Source organism: Naegleria lovaniensis, assembly GCF_003324165.1.
Source record: "Naegleria lovaniensis strain ATCC 30569 chromosome Unknown tig020, whole genome shotgun sequence".
Taxonomy (NCBI): domain Eukaryota; phylum Heterolobosea; class Eutetramitea; order Acrasida; family Naegleriidae; genus Naegleria; species Naegleria lovaniensis.
The window spans coordinates 451,741-472,875 of NW_025407842.1; the positions used below are offsets into that span (position 1 = coordinate 451,741).

The 21,135-nt window shown below is 37.3% G+C and overlaps 15 protein-coding genes across 15 annotated transcripts in view; 7 read left to right on the forward strand and 8 right to left on the reverse strand.

The window, feature by feature from the left end:
• The window catches only part of C9374_004286 (uncharacterized protein), a gene marked incomplete at both ends in the record, with an annotated part of 423 nt that extends 61 nt beyond the window's left edge, over window positions 1–362 (forward strand). Inside the window, one exon of the mRNA XM_044693908.1 lies at window positions 1–362. This exon is cut by the window's left edge and continues 61 nt beyond it. Coding sequence (XP_044549294.1) covers window positions 1–362 — 362 coding nt within the window.
• A 426-nt stretch (window positions 363–788) lies between these two features.
• On the reverse strand, window positions 789–2,291 carry C9374_004287 (uncharacterized protein; the record flags this gene model as incomplete). The annotated part of the gene is made up of 1 exon (XM_044693909.1): window positions 789–2,291. The coding sequence occupies one exon, from the start codon at window positions 2,289–2,291 to the stop codon at window positions 789–791; it is 1,503 nt and encodes a 500-aa protein (XP_044549295.1).
• A 72-nt stretch (window positions 2,292–2,363) lies between these two features.
• Window positions 2,364–3,175, reverse strand: C9374_004288 (uncharacterized protein; the record flags this gene model as incomplete). Its single annotated transcript, XM_044693910.1, has 2 exons — window positions 2,364–2,818; window positions 2,875–3,175. 2 exons carry the CDS (start codon window positions 3,173–3,175, stop codon window positions 2,364–2,366), a joined length of 756 nt encoding a protein of 251 aa, XP_044549296.1.
• A 98-nt stretch (window positions 3,176–3,273) lies between these two features.
• C9374_004289 (uncharacterized protein) lies at window positions 3,274–5,472 on the reverse strand (the record flags this gene model as incomplete). The annotated part of the gene is made up of 2 exons (XM_044693911.1): window positions 3,274–4,056; window positions 4,324–5,472. The coding sequence occupies 2 exons, from the start codon at window positions 5,470–5,472 to the stop codon at window positions 3,274–3,276; spliced, it is 1,932 nt and encodes a 643-aa protein (XP_044549297.1).
• Window positions 5,473–6,341: 869 nt separating this feature from the next.
• C9374_004290 (uncharacterized protein) lies at window positions 6,342–7,907 on the forward strand (the record flags this gene model as incomplete). The annotated part of the gene is made up of 1 exon (XM_044693913.1): window positions 6,342–7,907. The coding sequence occupies one exon, from the start codon at window positions 6,342–6,344 to the stop codon at window positions 7,905–7,907; it is 1,566 nt and encodes a 521-aa protein (XP_044549298.1).
• An 81-nt stretch (window positions 7,908–7,988) lies between these two features.
• Window positions 7,989–9,457, reverse strand: C9374_004291 (uncharacterized protein; the record flags this gene model as incomplete). The annotated part of the gene is made up of 2 exons (XM_044693914.1): window positions 7,989–8,934; window positions 9,102–9,457. 2 exons carry the CDS (start codon window positions 9,455–9,457, stop codon window positions 7,989–7,991), a joined length of 1,302 nt encoding a protein of 433 aa, XP_044549299.1.
• Window positions 9,458–9,561: 104 nt separating this feature from the next.
• C9374_004292 (uncharacterized protein) lies at window positions 9,562–10,568 on the reverse strand (the record flags this gene model as incomplete). The annotated part of the gene is made up of 2 exons (XM_044693915.1): window positions 9,562–10,336; window positions 10,387–10,568. 2 exons carry the CDS (start codon window positions 10,566–10,568, stop codon window positions 9,562–9,564), a joined length of 957 nt encoding a protein of 318 aa, XP_044549300.1.
• Window positions 10,569–11,122: 554 nt separating this feature from the next.
• C9374_004293 (uncharacterized protein) lies at window positions 11,123–11,578 on the forward strand (the record flags this gene model as incomplete). Its single annotated transcript, XM_044693916.1, has 1 exon — window positions 11,123–11,578. The coding sequence occupies one exon, from the start codon at window positions 11,123–11,125 to the stop codon at window positions 11,576–11,578; it is 456 nt and encodes a 151-aa protein (XP_044549301.1).
• A 770-nt stretch (window positions 11,579–12,348) lies between these two features.
• On the forward strand, window positions 12,349–13,074 carry C9374_004294 (uncharacterized protein; the record flags this gene model as incomplete). The annotated part of the gene is made up of 1 exon (XM_044693917.1): window positions 12,349–13,074. One exon carries the CDS (start codon window positions 12,349–12,351, stop codon window positions 13,072–13,074), a length of 726 nt encoding a protein of 241 aa, XP_044549302.1.
• Window positions 13,075–13,285: 211 nt separating this feature from the next.
• Window positions 13,286–14,467, reverse strand: C9374_004295 (uncharacterized protein; the record flags this gene model as incomplete). Its single annotated transcript, XM_044693918.1, has 2 exons — window positions 13,286–14,102; window positions 14,217–14,467. The coding sequence occupies 2 exons, from the start codon at window positions 14,465–14,467 to the stop codon at window positions 13,286–13,288; spliced, it is 1,068 nt and encodes a 355-aa protein (XP_044549303.1).
• Window positions 14,468–14,998: 531 nt separating this feature from the next.
• C9374_004296 (uncharacterized protein) lies at window positions 14,999–15,991 on the reverse strand (the record flags this gene model as incomplete). Its single annotated transcript, XM_044693919.1, has 1 exon — window positions 14,999–15,991. The coding sequence occupies one exon, from the start codon at window positions 15,989–15,991 to the stop codon at window positions 14,999–15,001; it is 993 nt and encodes a 330-aa protein (XP_044549304.1).
• Window positions 15,992–17,034: 1,043 nt separating this feature from the next.
• On the reverse strand, window positions 17,035–17,556 carry C9374_004297 (uncharacterized protein; the record flags this gene model as incomplete). Its single annotated transcript, XM_044693920.1, has 1 exon — window positions 17,035–17,556. One exon carries the CDS (start codon window positions 17,554–17,556, stop codon window positions 17,035–17,037), a length of 522 nt encoding a protein of 173 aa, XP_044549305.1.
• A 125-nt stretch (window positions 17,557–17,681) lies between these two features.
• Window positions 17,682–18,301, forward strand: C9374_004298 (uncharacterized protein; the record flags this gene model as incomplete). The annotated part of the gene is made up of 3 exons (XM_044693921.1): window positions 17,682–17,746; window positions 17,788–17,801; window positions 17,874–18,301. 3 exons carry the CDS (start codon window positions 17,682–17,684, stop codon window positions 18,299–18,301), a joined length of 507 nt encoding a protein of 168 aa, XP_044549306.1.
• Window positions 18,302–18,747: 446 nt separating this feature from the next.
• C9374_004299 (uncharacterized protein) lies at window positions 18,748–19,689 on the forward strand (the record flags this gene model as incomplete). Its single annotated transcript, XM_044693922.1, has 1 exon — window positions 18,748–19,689. One exon carries the CDS (start codon window positions 18,748–18,750, stop codon window positions 19,687–19,689), a length of 942 nt encoding a protein of 313 aa, XP_044549307.1.
• A 302-nt stretch (window positions 19,690–19,991) lies between these two features.
• On the forward strand, window positions 19,992–20,992 carry C9374_004300 (uncharacterized protein; the record flags this gene model as incomplete). The annotated part of the gene is made up of 5 exons (XM_044693925.1): window positions 19,992–20,212; window positions 20,260–20,441; window positions 20,541–20,563; window positions 20,626–20,720; window positions 20,785–20,992. 5 exons carry the CDS (start codon window positions 19,992–19,994, stop codon window positions 20,990–20,992), a joined length of 729 nt encoding a protein of 242 aa, XP_044549308.1.
• Between the last annotated feature and the right edge of the window lie 143 nt (window positions 20,993–21,135).

Consider the following 21,135-nt stretch of genomic DNA (forward strand, 5'->3'; position numbering starts at 1 on the left):
GCTCCAATGAAATTCATTCTCCTTCTCTTCAGCTCTTGACTGCTCAATGGATCATGTTATTGAAAATGATGGGAGATTCCAACCAAGGAAATCAAGAATTGTTAATGAAAAAATCATTGATTGAGTCCAAGACGCAAGATGGTATGAAGCACTGTTATCAAGAGACCGATTCAGCAGTGCAATCTTTGGACCATTCAGAACAACATTCCCTGAAAACAACAAGCACCTCCTCGAGCTTTCCTGTTGTTACTGCCTCGACTCACTTGATACACATTCGACCTCCTGTCTCCAACAAGTCCCCAGCCCACCTTTTCCAAGTCATTCCCACATGGTTCAACATCTCAAGCAAAGTCCAAAGTTGAGAAAGTGACATCTGTCAACTTCTCTTCTATGTCTCACCTTGAAACCATGCTACGAATTCAGCTTGTAAGTCAAACGAACAAAAATTATGCCGAGCGCACACAAAAGGAATTCAAAAGAGACCGTGCCGTCAAAAGAAACAACCATCGATAGTTCCAACGAGTTTTATGTCTGAATTTCTTGCTCAAAAGGAGGGAACAATTTTCGTCGAACACACTGAAGAGATGCTGAAACAACAGATCATGATGAGTCAAGGTCTTATACCAAAAAGGCCAAGAGGGCGTCCCCGAAAGAACAAGCTCGTTGAAGATAATTCTGGGTCAAATAAATCAAAGTAGCTTCGAAACTTGACATCATTGTAGTGTTTGAGAGCTCGATAGATAAAACTATATTATGTAGTTAGATCCATTGTGTAAGACCTGTTCATGTCACCGATGCTTGATAGCCCATCTAGTGATACGTCCTGTTTGTTGCAAGACAAATAAATACTTTTGATCTTTTGAAAATACGCATTCTCTAATGAGATCCTCTGAGCCATGGTTGTTCTTGTCATGAACACCTGAAGGATGTTTCAAGCGTGTTCGTGGTGATGTGTAGGATGCTCTTCCGACATCATTAAGGTCAAATATTTCAACAATACCGTTGTGGAGAGGTCGTGCCAAGTATCGATCGCTGAGTGCCATTTTCAACCACCAGAACATACATGAACTTCCTTTGAATCGATGTATAATAGAGACTTCATCTTCTTCGGACGTAATGTTGAATTCTTCTGTTTCTTGCTCATTGACAAAAACACTATCTGGAACCCATGCAATGACTGAATCACCTGGATCATTAGTTGATTTTTCAGAAGTTGATGTTTTTGAAAGTATCACGTCTCCCATAAATAGACACGAGTCCACATAACCCTTATGATAAGAAAATGTACATTTACATTGTAAAATAGGAACAGAAATTGGTTCGATTTTTGAATTAGCCATGCAAGACGAAGAAGATCCTTCTCGAGTTAATTGTTGTGTTGATGGTTGGCTGTGTGGACTTGAACATGCTTCCTTAAATTCCATTTTGAATTTTCTATACTTCCATACTTGATCCTCAATATGATATACTCGACATGTATTATCCATACCTCCACTCACAAAATAATTTCCACTCTCATGAAAACTTAAACTACTAATACCAGCAACATGTCCTTCAAAGATGGCAATTGTTTCAAAATTTAGATTTAGGTCCCAAAGTCGTATTGAATCATCGGTACTTCCAGTCAGAATTAATCCATTCATGTCGGGATGAAAGGCTACACAATATACTGAATTTCCATGGCCTCTTAACTCTCCCAATAATTTAGAAATGTCTTTCGTATTGCTACATTGAATATCAATTTCATAAATTATTACAAAATTTGGTTCTCCGCACACAGCAAGAATATCTTTATCATTCCAAACTCCCCACCTAATACAATAGAGATTCATATTCTGATCGTGATTGCATAGTTTAATGGTATGAATTAGTTGTGGTGAAGTATGATGTGGTGATGTATTTAATTTCCAAATGAAAATATATCTTCCTTCACAAGACGCAAATATATTAAAATCTCGGCAATGCATGTCAATGGAATAAGCCTCTCCGTTAGCACTACTGCCGTAAACATCAATATCGTCAAAAGGATTGTCTTTACATTTCTTTTTAGGTTTTTCTTGAACGGAAACAGAATCCATGAACTCAAAAGAGGATGAAAAGCTATCACACGCATTTACTTGAAAATCATCTTTGGTTCCCCATTTTAATAAAAATTCAAGAGGTGTTTTTTGAGGATATTCATTGATGATGTGCCGAATAATTGTAGAATCAGTAGGAGCAGTCAATTCAGATGAAGAAGACGATTTTTTCCGCTTTGTCTTTGCTTCAATCTTTCTTGCTTTGGGTTTCATTTTTTTTCGAATGATTTTCTCGAGCTGTCAATGCGAACAGGGCTACTTTGAAATCATCACCTTCCTCAACCCTTAAACTAGTTCTTGATTTGAAACATCAATAGTTTCTAACTCCTTTTCTATTTCAATATCAAATACTGATGGATCTATGGTGTCTCTAAAGGTTGTTCGTGTCAGCAACATTTTAGCTTGAATATTTTTCATGAAAGTATCGATATTTACAGGCTCATCCCATTTAATTTCATCTTCCAATCCAATGTCGAGACCAATCCTAATAGTTTTTTCGAGAGAATTTTTGCTCACTTGTTTGTAATCGAAAATTTCATACACTCGCTTTACAGAAAGTGTACCTTCACGCTCCTCTTTCTCTCTTAACCATTCCGCACAATCAATATTATATTCTTCTACATCTGTAATGAACTGTCTTTTTACAGTTGTGAGAAATCTGGAATCAAATCCATCTGCATCAGGTTGGAACAATTTTTCATAGTTAATGACGTTGTTGGGTTCGTCTTTGTGCATTTCCACTGTTGTTTGAAAATTAATGACATCAATATTCTTTGTGTAAATTTCTTAAACTAACCTTTGAGTTTGAGAATGTCATCATCTAACTTTCCTTGAAAGAATAATTCTAATTGCTTGTTGGCGTTCTTTTTTAGAACTGTTCCTTTAACTCTTCCTCCCTCTGTTTCGTCAAGCTTGACAAATGAGTTATAGAGCTTTTCAATCATGTCAGTCATTGCAAAATATGTAAGCTCAGACACTTCATTTCTTAGTATTTTGAGGAACAGGTAGCAATCCATATCCCAAGAATAGTGATCACATCCAAAAACGATGTTGTAAGCCAGTTCGGCTCTGATGGATCCCACCTTTCCCACCTTCATGCTTATGAACCCGTCAAAGAAATCAGCAAATGAATCTCTAGGTTGATTCTGATTTTCTCGTGATTTTGCTCGAATTTTCCACACCTCACTCAACACATTCATGATTTCTTTTTCCTAAATTTCTTATTTCGAACTTTTCCTCTAAACTTTAGATACTTTGGTACGCTTGGACCTGTTCCTTGTCCAATAAAGTTGCTAGAGTACATTCGGCTCTTGATAATATCTTCTGTTTTGAGAAATTCTAATGCTTTAGCATTTTCTTGTAACTCTCTCTGTTGTTTTCTAATGAGAGCTTGAAGTTTTGTCATTCGTTGCAATAATTGATTAACATTTCCTGATGTTGAGGAATCAAGTGGTAAAGAGTCTACCTTTAAATCTTGCCTAATTTCACTCCATTTTGGCCTTGGAGTATGTGATCGGGATAGATCTAGCAATTTCTCTTCCATCATATTATTTGTGAGTTTGATTTCATTCATCTTTTCATTCAACAACTTGCTCACCCTTTGTTCCTGACTGAATTTCACTTTAAGCGAATTGAGCTCATTTTCTAATTGATCATTCATATCTCTTAACCGTTGGTATTCTCCTTTTGGTACCATATCACTTCTTTTATCTAGCTCCATTATTGATTCTTGGTACATTCGCTCAATCTTTGACTTTTCGTTTGCAACAGACTTCATCTCGCTTAATTGCTTTTTGATTTCTACTTCCTTATTTTCCCGATGCTGTATTGCATCGTTCAAAAGCGTTCCTCTTTTAATTTCGTCAATCCTTCTTTTTTCATGCAATTTAAGATCCATACCAAGCTTATCGATGGTATGTAGTAAGGCTTTTTCGTTTGATTTTAAAATTGCAACTTGTCTCTCTAATTCTGCGTTTTGCTGTTTGATTAGAGCAATTTGGTTGGATGTCTCTCTGTAGATACGGTGGGCCTTTACAGCGTTTTCTTCAGGTATTTTTCATTTTCATTTCTAGTTGAGAATGACATAATGTGATCTCTTAAACTTTCGATTGTGGTTGACATTTCATGTATGGCAGTTGACAAAATAGGTCCATAGGTTCGAGAGTGATCGATATATATTTTCATGCACTCTTTGTAAGCCTATGGGAAATTATGGTAAATAATGATGCAAAACCTTTTCACGTACCTGGGCTTTTGCTATTTGAAATTCAATATCATTATTGTTATCTTGTGTCATTTGAGATTTGACGGATTGTAGTTCGGTTACAATAAAGTTTTCCATTGTTTCAAGCAGAGGAGGTTTCGTTTTCTTATTTTCATATGAAAGCATTGATCCCAGCTTATATTTCAATGTTTTTAATTCTTCTTCATCTTGAGTGTTAGATATCAATGAATGAACCAATGTGTCCTTTTCTGAAAGTCCGTTCCATTGCTTAATTTGTGAACGAATAAGAGGGGAAGAAGGGTTTGAAAAACTAGATGTCTTTTCAAGGTAGTTTTCTGAGCACACGTCTTTGTCATCGAGAACTTTTTTAGGAGTTGACAATGCTTTAAGTCTTTCTGAAGAGTTAATCAGATTTTTGGTTGGAGTTGTTGCTTTAGAGAGGGGAGATTTACAATTTGGTGAGTGACAAGTCAGCTCCGAGTTTGGAACATTCCTGATCTCATCCGTATAGTAGTTGTTTCTGTGGCTTGGAGGGCTTGAATAAACTTTGGAATATCGAGGCAATCTCTCATGGGACGTCGGCCAGTGAGATCCGAGCTTAGATTTCTTCTTTATAGGAAGCCCAGCTTTGCTTAGAACATTACCCACAGAGAATGAATGTTGTGGATGTTTTTCTGCTCTAGGAGACATTTCCCTTCCTGTGACATGCAATTGCACTTCTGAAGTCAGCTGAATATGATCGCTGAATGAAGAAGAATTTGGAGTGTCGTGTCGTTTACCAATCTTTGGAAGTTGAGGAGTGGAACAATTGTTTCTTGGTGATACATTTGGTGAAACATATTCCAGTTTCTTATTAATATCTTCGGAAAATGTTGTGGCACTATTGATGATGTTCTCCATCATGCATCTAGACTCCACACAAGTAGAGTTTTGATTCCGAGCGTTTGACGTTTCCTTATAGATTCTAAAACTTCTTGCACTGGACGCTGAAGAGGTTCGTGAAACGCTTGTTCGAGAAGGAGGTTTCTTCTCCGAACAGATGTTGTTTTCACGAGTGTTCTCGACCACGTCTGTATCCATGGGTTGTTCCAACTCAAGACCTATTGGTTCCGAGTCAGTCTCAATTTCATGATCTTGGATGTCGGAATAAGCAGAACTTGTTGGGTCCATTTTCTTCAAAAAACGTTGCCCTTCCACCAGTACTGATGTTGTTACTTGGATGAACCTTAGTCAATGGTTGAGAGTCTCAAAATCTACGATCAGCAAGCCTCATAGGTTGATGTATTTTTTTCTGTTCAAATAAATCTCTCGTAACCAGCCATCAATCGTGGTCGTTTGGTTCTGTAATTGCCATGCATTAAATCCAACAGAGTAAACGACAATTTTTTCATCACCTCCATTTGGCGTGTGGTGACAATGAGAGTCGAGGAGCGTCAATCCATGCCAAATTGCTTACTGCTACACACATGAATAAGAAAGATGGCAATATTTCATTCACAGGTTTTCATCACCTAACACCAATTGAATTTCAAGACTCTGTCATGAAATCCTATTCTCCACTGACATTGGCAGCAAGAATGTCGTCATCCTAAAACAGTCCTATCATCCTTTCTCCATCACGATCGTGCGCATCAACTTGCTGAAACAGCGAGATTCCACATGCGCACAATCTCGAAGCTGCGAATTTTGAAGCTGGAAAATCAAGAGTTGCTTACGGGGTGTGCAGCTGTTGTTCTTCCGCTCTCTCTTCCAATGCGCAGCTTTTATCGAGAGCAAGCATAAATTTTCTCTCAACGCTTGCGGAGGTACTGAGAACAGTGTTGAGCCTTTTGATCATTTTCTGCAGTTGAATATTTTCAAAAAAAAATTAACTTATTAATAATTTCCCTCTCAACAAAGCATCGTGCTTAAAAAGCGAATAACGAACCAATAAGGGCGCACTAAAAGATTTTTGCTCTTGTTGTTGTTTTTCATCATCATCATTTTACAGTTATAAACTGTTCATTTCGGAATAGAATCATCATTGTATCAGGAGCAACATGCCTTCTTGCCTCGGCTCATGCTTGTGTTCTACATTTACGTCGTTTTTTGGGAATAATGACGGAAAGAGCAGAATCCAATACAGAAAATTGTATGGCACATTGGGCTCATCCACTTGCCCATTTAGCGGAAAGCAACAACAACAATGTGGAGCTTTACCATTCGGAAGAGAAATTTTGAACGTTGATATCAGCAATGGAGCAAAATCACTTAACGATTTAGAAATCATTGAGTTGCGAAGAGCACTTGTTGAACATCACATCCTGTTGTTTAGATGCTCCAAACCACTCTCACCTACAGAACAAACTCAATTTTGTGAAAGATTATTTGGAGAGACTTCTAGATATCCATACCCTGTCAACAATCAAGAGATGTTGTGGAATCAAGAACTGGACACATACATTCCAGGTCATCCTGACATTTGGAAAGTAGTTTCTACAGACTACACAGTTGCCAATCAACGAGTTCTATCTAAATGTGCATTGATTTCTTCATGTCCATCATCACCTCAACCTTCAACTAATAATAGCAGCTCTTCAACACAAAGTATCCATAGCTCACCTCAAAAAGCTTCATATCCGCAATCTCCTCAACAGTACAACATGCCATGTCAGCAACTGCAACAAACACCTTATTCTCCTTCTATAAACATGCAATCATCGTCACCGCAGTATCATCAATACAACTATCAACAGTACGGTCAAAACTCTCCTTATAATGCACAACAATACAACTATACCAGTCAACAACAACCACAGTACCAACAATATAATTCCTATGGCAATCAATCTTCTCTAACGCCATACTACCAACCTCAACAAAGTCCCTATTCTCCTTTAATGAAATACGAGACTCCTAGATCATTCTCACCAATTTCTTCTTCCTCTCAACCTCAACAATCCACCACTACCTATAACATTGATAAGCCCACATTTGCTGCTGGTAACTTCTTTTACTGGAATTGTGATGGAGCTTATAGACATGAGATTTGTCCTACACCTGTGACCGTTTGGAATGCTGCTTTGTCCAACAGAGATGATGAAATACTCTTCACTGATTTGCAATTAGCTTATGAGCGATTAGATGAAGCAGTTAAACAAAAGACAAGCAAGGTGTTCAGCATTATCAAAGGACCCAACAGCTCTTCAGTTCAGCCACTTGTTAGAAAACATCCAGTTACAGGCAAAAAAGGATTATATTTACATACAGGTCTTCTTTCTGGGTTTTTAGTGTCCACGGATGAATGCAATCAATCCTCGACAGAACAGTGCCCAACTGAAATTAACAACACCATCAATTTACCAGAAACCAAAATCAAAACAATGGGTTGCTCATGTTGCAAACAGCTTAATCAATGTCTTATTAACCATTTGGATAATGGTCCAGTTTTCAGGCTTAAGTGGAAAACTGGTGACATTGTTGTTTGTGACAACATGGCTGTGGCATTTCGAGGAGTGCACAAGCCACATATTCAACAAGGACAAAACACAATATTGTACAAAACAGCAATTGACACTCATGACATTTTTTGGCTACGAGACGCCGAACTCTATAAACAATGCTAATTAATTTATTTTAGAACCTAGGGGTATGATAATTTTTAATAATTTGTGGATAATGACTCTGGTAAAGAGCCAACTTCGTCTTTAACCTGTCAAGTACAGTACAGGTTTTGGAGTTGATCGTTCTGTAATTGAAAAGTTGGGAGAATAAGATCCAGGCCCAGGATTGATTTTGGATAGTGACTCTTGCAAAATGTTTCTCCTATCCCTCCCGAAAATACCACCTTTTGCCTTTCCCCATTCGGGTTGTGCTTGATAGAAAGGAACATTCGGTGTATGATTGGAGGATGGAAACCGCTTACTTGTCCCAAATTTTACAGGCCCTTTGGAAGAAAATGTCGAGGAATAGGCATTGTACAAAGCATCTACAGACTTTTTGTGATCTACATTACGCTCTGACTTAGGGAAACTATATGCTGGCGTTTTTGACAACTTGGGAGAGGTTGGAATACCGTAATTGCCGGGCCCAGGTGTGTAAGTTGAGGTCGATTTTGGTCTCTCATTCTTTGGAGATTTTGTGAAAGCCACTGTTGGATTCTTTTTTTGAACTGCGTCATACTTGGGAGTGTAACTTGTTGGACTAGGTGTTCGATGTTCGTGCTCCCTCTCTCTAGGAGTGTGAGGGAATGAAAATCTAGGGGTGACCTTCACTTGGGACAAAACAGAATCGTTCGCTGAGTAAACACCAGGGCCTGGAGTGAACGACTTTACAATTTCCGGACGTTTACTGGAACCAAATCGTGGAGAAGGCATTCGTTTAAGCGGTTTTTGAGGATCATACTGATTAGGACCAGGACCTGTATCTCCTACATCTTTAAATCTTGGGTTTCTAGCTATTGAAACTGCAGTAGAAGGTCGTAAATATTTGCTTGCCTTCTCGACATTGTAAGCTCCTGGACCAGGTGTAAACAATGGAATATTTGTGTTAATAATATGATTAGCATGATCTCTAACTGGCTTTGGAGGAGAAAATGAAGGTCTGCTCAATCCTGCAGGACTGGACTGAGGTCTGTTGTAATAAGAACGTTTGCTACTCGAATCAGATTTTGTTGGGGATGTTAAGTCAATCTAGGAGAGGAGCTTGATTTCTTTGGAGAACGACGTCGAGAATGATCCATTGACGGGGACATGATTTCATTCTTTGAATTCGACATTTTCTTGCTTGAGTTGATCTGTTTTTGAGATTGTTTAGCGTACTGAGACATGCGTTCAGCTACTGATATTTTGTCATGCGTATTGGTTGTGTTGGGCTGTTTTGTTGTGTATTTTTTTGCAACAATGTCCACATTGGAAGCTATAGGAGGATATATTTCAGCTGAGTTTGTGTAGTTTCGATTCTTCTTTCCGCTTGTAGGAGGGGATTTCAATCCAAATGATCGAGTATTTGATCCGGTGTTAATTGCTGCTTGCAAATCCAGTTTTGGAGGTTTAATTTTTGATGTTTGCGTTGGTGGGTTATCAGCAACGCTAGTGCTCCTTGAATTTATTCCTCTTGTGGCATCCAATATCTCAACCTCAATTCGCATAACATCCTCAACCGCTTTTCGAGACATTTTTTTCGTTAATTTTAACCGTATGGTTTTGGCGCCAAAGTCTCCCACCCAATTTTAATCAATGTTTCAATAGTAAGAAAATTGTTTCATCAAAATTGGTTCTACTATATTTTATATACTTTGGTGTTATGTTTTTGTTGTTGTCTGTACAAGGAAAAATCTGATCGATTATTGAGTAAGTGAGGAGGGATAATGTTTCTGTTTGGCGTCAAAGGCGATCTGTCATCATCAAGATCATCATCTCTGACAACTGATGTTGTGGTCTCAATTTTCATAGATACACTCTTTTGAGAACCTTTTTGTTTTGATGATGATGTGGTTGACTTCATGCTTGATTTGGGTTGAGTTGTTCTGTTGCTCGTGTTGTTCTGGTTGGAAGACAATGTCACTTGTGTTGTGAAGAATGGGGCTAAATCAACACTTCCACTCTCACTGCTATCTGTAAAACTAAAATCACCTTCGAACATCATTGGAGTAGTGTCATCATTCATGAGACTTGGAACAAGTGATGGCTCATAGGTGGCTCCGTGGTTTGGGGTGACTAAACTGTTGTCAATGATTGGGAGTGGGTTTGAAACTTTGGTTGGTATGGGAATTGCTTGGGAATGTTTGTAGAAATCAATTTGTGTTTGTTTCTTGGAGACCTCTTTCAGGGGTTGTTTGTCAACAGGAGACGTCGTTGAAGATTGTTTCGATAACTGAGCACTCAAACTACTCGTTCGTTGTGGCCTGTTGACATTTGTGTTGTCATTATTTGTTGCAAGACGAGGGGAGGTAGTAGAATTTGATCCAGAAGGAGATGTTTGTGGTGGCGGTGTTTTTTGTTGAGAAAGATTGAGAGACATAAAGTATCTGGATTTGATGTCATGATAGGAGCCTCTGGCATGTTTGTTCCTTGTGTAGAATTGAAGTGTCCGAGACTTTTCGACAAAATGGTGTCCTCCTCCTCATCGGTGCTCGACGAAGAAGCAATGCTTGCAATATCCTTTGGTTGAGTAGGAGTGGAAAACATGGTTGATGTTGTGGATGAATTTCTATAATCTTTTGTGGTTGACGTCGTCGTCAGTAAATTTGTTTCTGTGGTGCTTGTGTTGTTGTTGTGGGTCATCATGAAGGATTTTTTCTAAAAAGGAATAAGACAAAAGTTAGGCTAGTTGCTGTTGTGGTTGAATGTGTGAGTTGGGATGAATCAAGAGGAGTATGATTCTCTGACGATGATGTTGTTGTTGTTGTTATTGAAAGCTGCTATTTCACTCTGAAGAGAGCAGATATTGGTGGTGTCCGATATAGATAGTCGGATGATATGATGGTAATTATTATTCGTGTTGTTGTTGTTTGGTGATGATGATGGTGAACCCAATATTTAATATTTCACACAGGTGCAACACAAAATTGCAGGTACCGAATCCGTGTGGTGGGTGGGGACCAAAGAAGAAGATGCAGAGAAGGCTCCTTGGATCACAACGGCAAGAACAAAAGACGAGAAATTTGCGGGAAGAGTTCAACGAAATTTTTTTTCAATTTTCAAGCTTTAAAAATAGAGTGCTTTTATGGCGCTCAAATCTGTACAGCAACAAGCGGAGCTTTGGTTTACAATGACGAATGTGGTTAACAACTTCCGGATGCAAATGTGGGAAAATGCCGCTAAAATCAACTACAAAAAAAATGAAAAAGCCCTCATCAGCTTCAAGCTCTTTCTCAACGAACATTCAATACCAACACACCAAATTTCCTCCGATTCATAAACGAGCATCTTCATCACAAGCTTCACCTCAGAGTGGCCTCAATAGTAATTGCTCTACACCAAAAAACGCATTGACCAAAAGACCCACAAGTGCAGAATCTTCTTCCAGTAAGCACTCTGCACAAAGTTTTGAATTACCCATCGGAGCCTTCTTAACATCTTTGCCTTCTTCCAAGCTGAATTCTCATAGAACGCCAGGAACAAAACGAACAATAAGTACTCCTGAATCATCTCAATTAAGTGTGAATGTGTCCTTGACAAGCTTGGAGCACATTCCTTTGGGTACATGTCGATCGGAGTGTCCCTCTCCGGTCACAAAAAATGTACACGATGATGATTGCATTTCTGTTTTAGTGAATCAAAAATCGATGACCTGAAAGAAAGGATGATGGATGAAGACTTCCAGCAGTTAAAAAAAAGCTCGCACACTTGAAAACCATCATTCCAAATTTCAATATTGACTTGGACGGAGCAAATTCTTTGGCTGATGATTTGGAGTTGGAAGAGATTTTAAAAAACAAAGATGAAAGCATCGTGGGAGATGAATGCAACACGGACCTCTCTGAATTGAATTTTTCGAAAGAAGAATTAGAGTCATTACAAGAACTGGAAAAAGAGCAGTCCGATTTCACTCTCGAATCAGAAGACACGAAAGAGAGTCAAACACTTTCAGATAATGCTTCCCAAAACTCCACTGATATTGTAAATATTGGTACAGTGAGCGACCTTTAACAAAAACTTTGGTCACACCCCGACTCGATTCATCGATCGCCTTCTCGGAGTCTTCAGCACCTATTTCATTGGATCAAGATGACGCCAGAAGAAGTTTGGAGATGTTTATGGAGGAATTAAAATCCAGAAAATTTGTAATTGAAACTGAGGATGGAGAAATTGAAGAAAATTTGGTACAACTGCCTGAAGATCTGGATCTCATTACCAAATCTATTAACAGTGAAATATTTGAAATGAAAGATGAAATAATTGTACATCTTGCTCAAGCTAATGCTATCTCAAAAGAAGAAGCATTCCAAGAAATTCAACCAGGTGACACTCTGGACAGCTCCATGAAAAAATTCATAAACTGGATTTACTATTACAAGAGATTGAAAACAAAGGAAAGGCAGCAGCTCAATTAGCAAACCACATCATGGAAGAGCATAAAATTGAGAGAGAAAAATTGAAGAAGACAAGTTTGATGAAGTACGTCAGAGATGTCAACAAACAAGAAAAAACAAATGGCTCAGTAAGGTCCAGTAGTGCTTCGATAACCCGGGCAGACTCTGGAAAATCTCTCTCTCGAAAGAGACCAACGCCTAGAACTGGAAACAAAAACGATAGTTTTGTAAAAAAGAATATGGACATTCGAGAGGACGCTATTTTCTTTAAGTTGTCTGAACAGGAGGAGGAAAGAGTTCGTGATATTATTGCTCAAGATGACTTGCAGGAAGGTGCAATTCCGTATGGCCAAGGGTATGAACCAAGCCAAATCGAAATTCAAAAACTTGCAAATATTCATGAAAAATTGAAAGAAATCGTTCCTGTGGAGAGGCGATATCTCTTTGAAGGAATGTCCAATTATGAAGATGGTGGATGGAAGAGTTTAAACAAAACAATGGCAAGTATTGTTGAGGAAAACTTTGAGAAGGGTGATTATCTTAGAGAAGCACGAATTGAACGAGAACATAGAAACAAGATTATGGATGTGGATGAAAAAATTGCACAATTATACGAAACGAAAGTAGAACCATTATCACATGATATCCTTAATGAATTAATTCGACAAGCTAAAATTGAGAATGAAATGTTTGAGAAGAGAAGTCGAGTCTTATCAGAATCCCAAGAAGTAGATGCACATGACAGCAATTCAAAATAAGGGAAATTCCATTATATTTCGTTATTTTTTATTCGATTTCGAATAGTCTCCATCCAAATCATCATTTGCCTTACATTATGAATAGAAGCGAGAGTGATATATACAGGCTCGCTCATCTTGAACAAGTGATGTAAATATGCTATTGAATAAGCTCCAGGACCATGACAAATTGGACAATCACATGTTACATCAATAGGTCGATCATGAGATTTCAAATTGTTGGAATTCCTAATTGAAAACGATGAAGGAATCCTGAAGCAGCATTAACAATGAAATTTCCGTGGCGTGCAAATCGTGTCGGATACGCTGAATCACAAGTATCAAACCCAATGTCTATAAACGAATTAATAGATTCAATATCACCAATTCCTAAGATATGATTTGGAACTGCACATCCTGTAGGTATCTTCTTATCCATGTAATCGTACGTAAATTGTAGAACATGAAGCATTTCTGAACGGTTGGATCCCAAACTTCCACCAATTGCAATACCTTCAAAACCATTTGGTAATCCATCTTCAGAATCTCTATATTGGAAACATGATTCATCCAATAAGACATCCATCGATTTTTTCCTTAATTCAAAATTGGTTCCACCATGCAACACACAATACATGTGTTGATTTTTGTTGTTCGTTCGTGATAGCTTTTTGTGACACTCCAAAGAACGTAATTCCCATCGATGAGTCCTCTCCAATGATTCTTCCACAACACTCATTGGAACATGTTCTGGAAGTAACTCATCAAAAGGAATGATAATATCTGAGCCCATTCGATGTTGAGCTGTGACACTCTCTTCAGGAGTTAATTTCAAATGTTTACCATCTCGATAAGATCGAAAAGTCACTCCATCTTCTGTTACTTTTTTTACAAGACTTTCTGTGTAACTTTTGTTTTTGGATTGACCTTTGAGTTCAATTTTTTGATTTTCGTTGGACTCTTGAGGGTTTTCTGAATACACTGTTTGAAGAGAGAATACTTGAAATCCACCCGAGTCTGTAATGATAGGCTTGTCTCTAGAAATGAATCTATCAATGGGCGTTATAAAGTCATTGAAATGTGTGTTTCAATGCAGTAATTACATATTAAAATAATAATTTTCTTTAAAAAAACAACTACACAGCTATTTCAATGGCACTTACTTGTGTAATCCACCTGCATTTTCTATAGCATCAATTCCAGGGTATATCATCAAATGATACGTGTTGCAAAACATGAGTTGAACATCCAATACATTTGTAGAAGTAAAATTATCAATGCCTTTGAGCGTTCCATTAGTTCCGACAGGTACAAAATTTGGTGTTTCGATAATTCCGTGAGCAGTAATGATTTCACCAACACGAGCTCTGCTTTTGGTGGACTGATGAACAACTCTAAAGAATTTGGAAGACATTTTTTGTTTCAACGAAAAGAGTGAATTAATTGACGATCGTACCAAGGTTTCAGTTATATGCCTGTTAACAGAATCCTGGTTTTATTTTAATGTAATCCCGTGTAGTCCAATGGTTAGGATACCTGGCTTTCACCCAGGAGGTCCGGGTTCGATTCCCGGCATGGGAGCTCTAATTTTTTAATTGCTGCAATTATTACATTATTATCACACAATAATTTAGTGTTGTTTTGCTTTGATCACCAATAAGAATCGACAAAATTCAAAGACATAAAATTCATAAAGAATTTATTTTCGCTTGACACTAGCGTAATCTATTTCAACCTCCTCACGTGCACGAATGACCTTCATTGCAACCTCTATCACAATTCAAAGGTAATAAATTTTCCTTGTATCATCCAACACACATGACCTACGAGTTCTCTCGAACACATCATGTGAATGAGACACATACGACGAGAGGTTGTTGTGTACAAAAATCATTTCGCTCTGGTTATCCATTTGTTTTTGGGGTTCTTCAAGTCGGTTCGACAATTAATTGTAGCCAAGTGATCTTCCAGTTGATGTAAATCGCTCCCAATAATCATCACCATTACTGTGTCTTGCAGAAGAAGACATTTGACCAGTTTCCATCATGTGAGCGAAAATTGATCCATTACTATTCAAAGGTGGTGCATTTTGTTTGTGCTGAGAATTTGACCAATAGCAATCCAAATTGATTACAACAGAAGGAATGATTATATCCTCAATTCTGCCAAGAAAATTTTCATAGTGCTGCGATATGAACGTATTTCTTTCAAAAACAAACACATAAACATATCCAATTATAATTCCAAACAAATGTCCAACAAATGAGGCGTTTGAAATGAGTAACTCTGTCACTAATAATAAAATCCATGGATAAAGCTTTGATGGTACATTTACAAGTCCAAAGAGTGATTGAGTTGATTGAAATCCATCCATAGATAGAATAGTGAGATAGGTAAATATTACACCAGAAAATCCAATCGAGCATTCATGGATCATTGAAAAATCGCTCAACATGGAAGAAGTGTTAGCTCCACGTCCATTCACAAATTTACCGCTTGTCAAATTAAAACCAAAGATGTGCAATGAAATTGCATCCATCATGAATGTAATGACAAGTTGTAATACAGACGCCAATACAATTGAAATACATGTACATGCCACAAGTTTGATTGAACTTTTAAAACGATGAGTCTCCAATAAACTACTCAAAGAGAGTTGAGCCATAATATTAAATAAATAATGCATCAAATTGGCATGAAATAGAGCATACAAAACAATCCGAAAAGCACCCGAGTATGTATTTTCCATGATATCCAAATAACTCAAACAAACATGATCAATTTCAGGCCAATTAAAAACACATTGTAAACAGAAAAATACAACTGTCAATACCACAAAAATACATCTCGTGGCAAACGGTATTTCATAAAACCATTTCTTGATGGATTCTAAAATAACGGAATTGTGCTCGGGAATAGGAATGGAGGTGTTTGTCATTTTTTGATGTTTTTTCTTGTTTGATTTTTCAGCACACAGACCTTCGAGAGCAAATTAGTGTTGGTGTTTGTTGGCAGTGATCTTGTCTGTAGATTTGAAAGATTGAGCTCTCGCTAACCGTTAATTTCACTCAACAAGTTAAAAGAGATTTCAGACACATGTGGATTAAAAGAACAAATTGAAGAATAAGAATGGCTACGGCCATATCACGATGAATGCACCTCATCCCGTCCGATTTGAGAAGTTAAGCATCGTCGAGCTGCATCAGTACTGAGGTTGGAGACAACTTGGGAACCTGCAGTGCTGTAGCCTTTTTTATATCGGAGCTCTCTTAAAACGAAATTTAGAAGGTAGAATTTTGGATATGAACAATGATGCCAGAGTTTCGGAATGATGTTGGAATATGTGATGAATTATTCAGTAATAAATTAGCTACTAAAATCCAATTTGAAGAATATTTTAATGAAAATCGATGACAACAATAAATCTCCAATCACTGTCTAGAAACATTAAAGCAGGCTATTCTTTGACTAAATAAACATTATTAATAATTTAGTGATGGTCGTTCTTGTGTCCATCACCATGATGATGATCGTGATGACCGTGTGATGATGGGATTACTCCAACTTTTTCAAGAATAACAAAAACACCAAATGCTGCAATACCCCATCCTGCTCCTGGCCACAAACGACCCCAGTTTCTAGGATTTCGAAACGTTGGAATCGGATTGAGTTTTGGATGGTTTCTCCACGAGTCGTATTTCTCAAACACCATTTTTTTAATGTACTTTTAAACATGCCAATGAATTGTTGGTTCATTTACCAAACGCTATGCATGAATAGAACAAAGATGAAAAGAGTGGAAACAATTTGTTGATACAAACATCCCAACGGGAATAGTATATTAAAAATCCAAAATAATGTTTGATGATTGAATGATACTGTCGGAGTGAAGTAATTCAATATTAATAATTATTTAAATCATGAATGTCATCAGTAGTGTCCAATAATTGAAATAAATTGATGTATATTTGGATGCTCGCTCTATTGTTGTTGTTGTTTGGCAGCCTCTGACATTTGTTTCACTTCCTCTGGTGTATATTCTGTTTGATAGATACCATCCCATGTGAGGAACTTCATCTTTGGTGGAACGTGGTCCTTTGGTATATCACAATCATATTCAAGTGTTTCAGCGTCATCTTTTTCTAATTTGACATCATCGGCATCAACTTCCCATGCCCTCCACTCGGCCATCTTTGGAATTAAATCAAGTTGATCTTCCAATAAAACAATAATTTCCTCTACTTGTCCTCTATTTAATGTGTCTTCAACAACTTCATAATCATCAGTTGATTTTACTACTTGTTGGAAATATTTAAAGTTATTTTCGTTTGAAGTCCTGAAAAAGGTTCCTTTTGGAATGTTGTGTTGTTCCAATAGTTTCAATCCATCATCGCAAAGTTTCAAGATCATCTCCCTCCATCTTGGTTGGACAGGGAATCCGACCAATCCTGTGGTTTGTTTGACTTTTACTGGTGCAAGTAAGAAGCGAGAGACTCGGAACATATTTTTTCAATATTGACCAACAACTTGACGAAGGAGACGTGCTTTGGGTTTATTACCAACAACATAATGGTTGCTTTTACTTGAATGACACAACAAGGACGATCCATCAACAAACAGATTGTAATATGAGTGGAAACAACCAAGAAGGAGGAAGAAGAAATTATACCTACGTTGTAAACTTTGTTCTTCGGTTGACTGATATTTTAAAAAAATTCGTTTGAAAAAAAATAGCCAAAATATATCAGGTTAGTTTCATCTCGCTCGCTTGAACATCTAACAAATATTTCGTCAACAATATTTCATCCCAAAATGATTAGAAATGGTGAGAAAGGGAGCCACTCCAACCGTTGGAAAGAGAATCAAGGGTGAAAAGAAGACCAGACAAATCACCTACAAGTTCCACATTGATGCCCGTGTTCCAGTTCAAGATGGTATCATGGATTTGGATCACTTCGAGAAATACTTCAGAGAAAAGTTCAAAGTCGACGGAAAGGCTGGTAACTTGAAGGAAAAGGTCAGATTCCACAAGAAATTGAACAGACTTTATGTTTTCACTGAAGTTAAGACATCAAAGAGATACTTGAAGTACCTCACCAAGAAATACCTCAAGAAGAACAACTTGAGAGATTGGTTGCACGTTGTTTCAAAGCAAAACCAAAGAGCTTATGAATTGAGATACTACAACATTGCAGGTGAACAAGAAGAAGCTGCTGAACAACAAGAAGAAGAAGAAACCAAGCAATAAATTTATTATAAAACATTATATTTCAAAACTTCCCTAATTGTTGGTACGCTCGTTCATTGTGAGGTATGTTCTTAATGTTTTCAAGTCGGAATGCAAAATGTTCGAGAGTCATGAAGCCTCAAGCGTGTATTGAGAGGAGCTGGAGGAGAACAAACAATCAATGAGTTATATGAGTACTTCGAGCAAACCAAAGGTCGAGATCAATGATTCGCAGATACGTACACAGTTGGTAGATTGAGTTTTGAGTTTTGGCTGCATGACGAGAAAATGATTTGTACAAAAAATTAGCAAGAATTTTGGTTTTTGAATTTTTGAATTGAGACCCATTTGGAGATTTTCAAGATTGGCATGTGGATGTTTTCTTATGATATGAAAGTTGCTTCATAAGATACTGTTACACTTTATCTTCGTGCTGTTCTTTGGGAATTGAAACTAAATTTAAAAAAATGAAATTCTTTCCTTGTATTTCATCGGAAGGCTTGAGCGAAAGTGAGATCAAAAACTTGCTCCACAATGCAGAGATGTGTATGATTTCTATTCCGAGCATTGGTAACGTTGGACAATTAGCTATGGATTTTATAATTTCAAGCTATTCGGAAAAAGCATTTTCAAAGATTAACAAACTCGGATATTTGGAGACTGGATTCCTATTGAGTTGTGTTGGCAATGATCCATATTTTGCTCCTTCTGAAACCCATCACGGAAAATTACACTCTGCATTAGAGGTTTATTCTTTACAATTTTATCAAAATGATCAACCTGTTGGAGCTAATATTATTTTGATTCATTGCAGATCCATCGTAATTTATCCAACACTTTTTGTAAGAGATTTGAACGAATGGATTTCAAAGGGAAATGATGATGATGGTGATTACTTTTTGAAGAATTTACAAACTCTTATATCACTCAGCTCAGCAAACGCAGGTCTGCAGGATGACAGATTTATTCAACGTATTCAAGAGTCTCCTATGGAGTTTGGATTGGCATCATTAGCGTTTGACGCAAATTTGACAAATGATTCTCAATTCCCATTGACCTCATTCTTGACAACCATTCCAAGAATTGATAAGGCTACATACCCATTGTTTTTCAGCGCTGTGAACTCAAAATTGCTTGAAAACGACGAAACGAGTCAAGGAGAGAATAATGGTACTGTGAGAAAGTTGAATCGTGTCATTGTTTTTATGATTTGCAACGAAGGTGAAAACTCAATACATGGCATTTCATTATGCAAGGCTGTTACAGGAGAGATATTGCTGCCATATCTCAAAAGAACAAACATCAACTCAACACCATTAGACCATTTCAACAGCATGGAATGGAAAGCACCTTACAGCTGGAGATACTTTTATGGACCTCCTGTTAATGACATCAACTTGTATAATTAAGAGACAGTTTTATTGTTTATACTTTTGGAACGTTACTTCATTTACTATTTTGTATCTATGAATTAGTTATTGCTTTTTAGAAAAGCTATTTCAGACCTTCTACATTTGTATTTCTGTCAGTCATCAACAGAAATAGAGCCAAACTTGAAAAAAATTAAACAACACTTCCGATTCGTGTCCAAAGATTTTTCCTTGCCAACAGCAGCATACAAGTAATCATCAACTCGAGTTTCATCATTCAAAACTACAATATTTGTTTAAATTATATATCAACTTTTGCAAAATTTCGGAATTATACAAAAATGGGCAATTGCTTACCGTTCAACAAGAGAAGGAACAATGCCAAGAAGAATGACTGTGAATCAACTCAAGAAGACGTCGACCTTTCCAAATCCATGAATGGACTGTCATACAGCTCGAATACAGTACTCTCTACACAAAAAGTTAATTTAGCGCCAATTTTGAATTCGAAATTGCATTCTCCAACGTTGACAGCAGAGCACAATGGTTCATCTCCGAAAAAGTAAGTCTCGTTCATGTTACAACATGTCACGTATGTAAAATGGTCAGAGTTCCTGAAATTGTCAAGGTATTAATAATTGGAGAAGCCAATTCTGGAAAATCATCCATTGTGTTAAAGTATACGGATGGCATTTTCGATGAAGGCATACCATCCACAGTTGGAGTTGATTTTAAATTAAAATGTTTACAGAGAGGAGAAAGAAATATTGATGTGCAACTTTGGGATACTGGTAAGTCATGGATGAATTAATTGTCAAATGTTGGTTGCATGATTTGGAAAATGTGTCCATACCTTATTAATCGCTCTTCTTGGTTTCAACATTTTTCAGCTGGTCAGGAGCGATACCGAACGGTAGGTATTTGATTGAGGCGATTTAGAAATATAGTTCTCATGAACATGTTTATGAAAAAAAGATTACCAACTCATACTACAAGGGAATACCTGCAGTAGTGATTGTCTTTGATTTAACTGATGAAAATGCATTGATGAATGTTCAAAAATGGATCAAGTAAGTTTGAATGATTGAATGATTTTGTCTGTGTTCACACTGACTCACCTTTTGACTATTTTAGAGAGGTTAGAAAGTTCTCACAGTCGAATGTGACCTCTGTACTTGTCGGAAACAAGACAGACTTGATACGTGAGAGAGTGATTTCAGAAAAAGAGGGTATCGAGTTTGCCCAACAGAATGACATGCCGTATTTTGAAGTGAGCGCTAAAGATGGGTCTAATATTGATAAAATGTTTGATTGCTTAATTGACAGAGTGTTATTAGGATAGAGTGTTGTTTAACGTGATGGGTTGAAGGCATAATATAATTTTCACGTCAAATTAGCTGAAATCATATCGGCATTCGAGGAGAAATGAAAGACAGCCCTTAAATGGAGATGAATCATTGAAAGAACTGCAAAGTTTCCTGGATG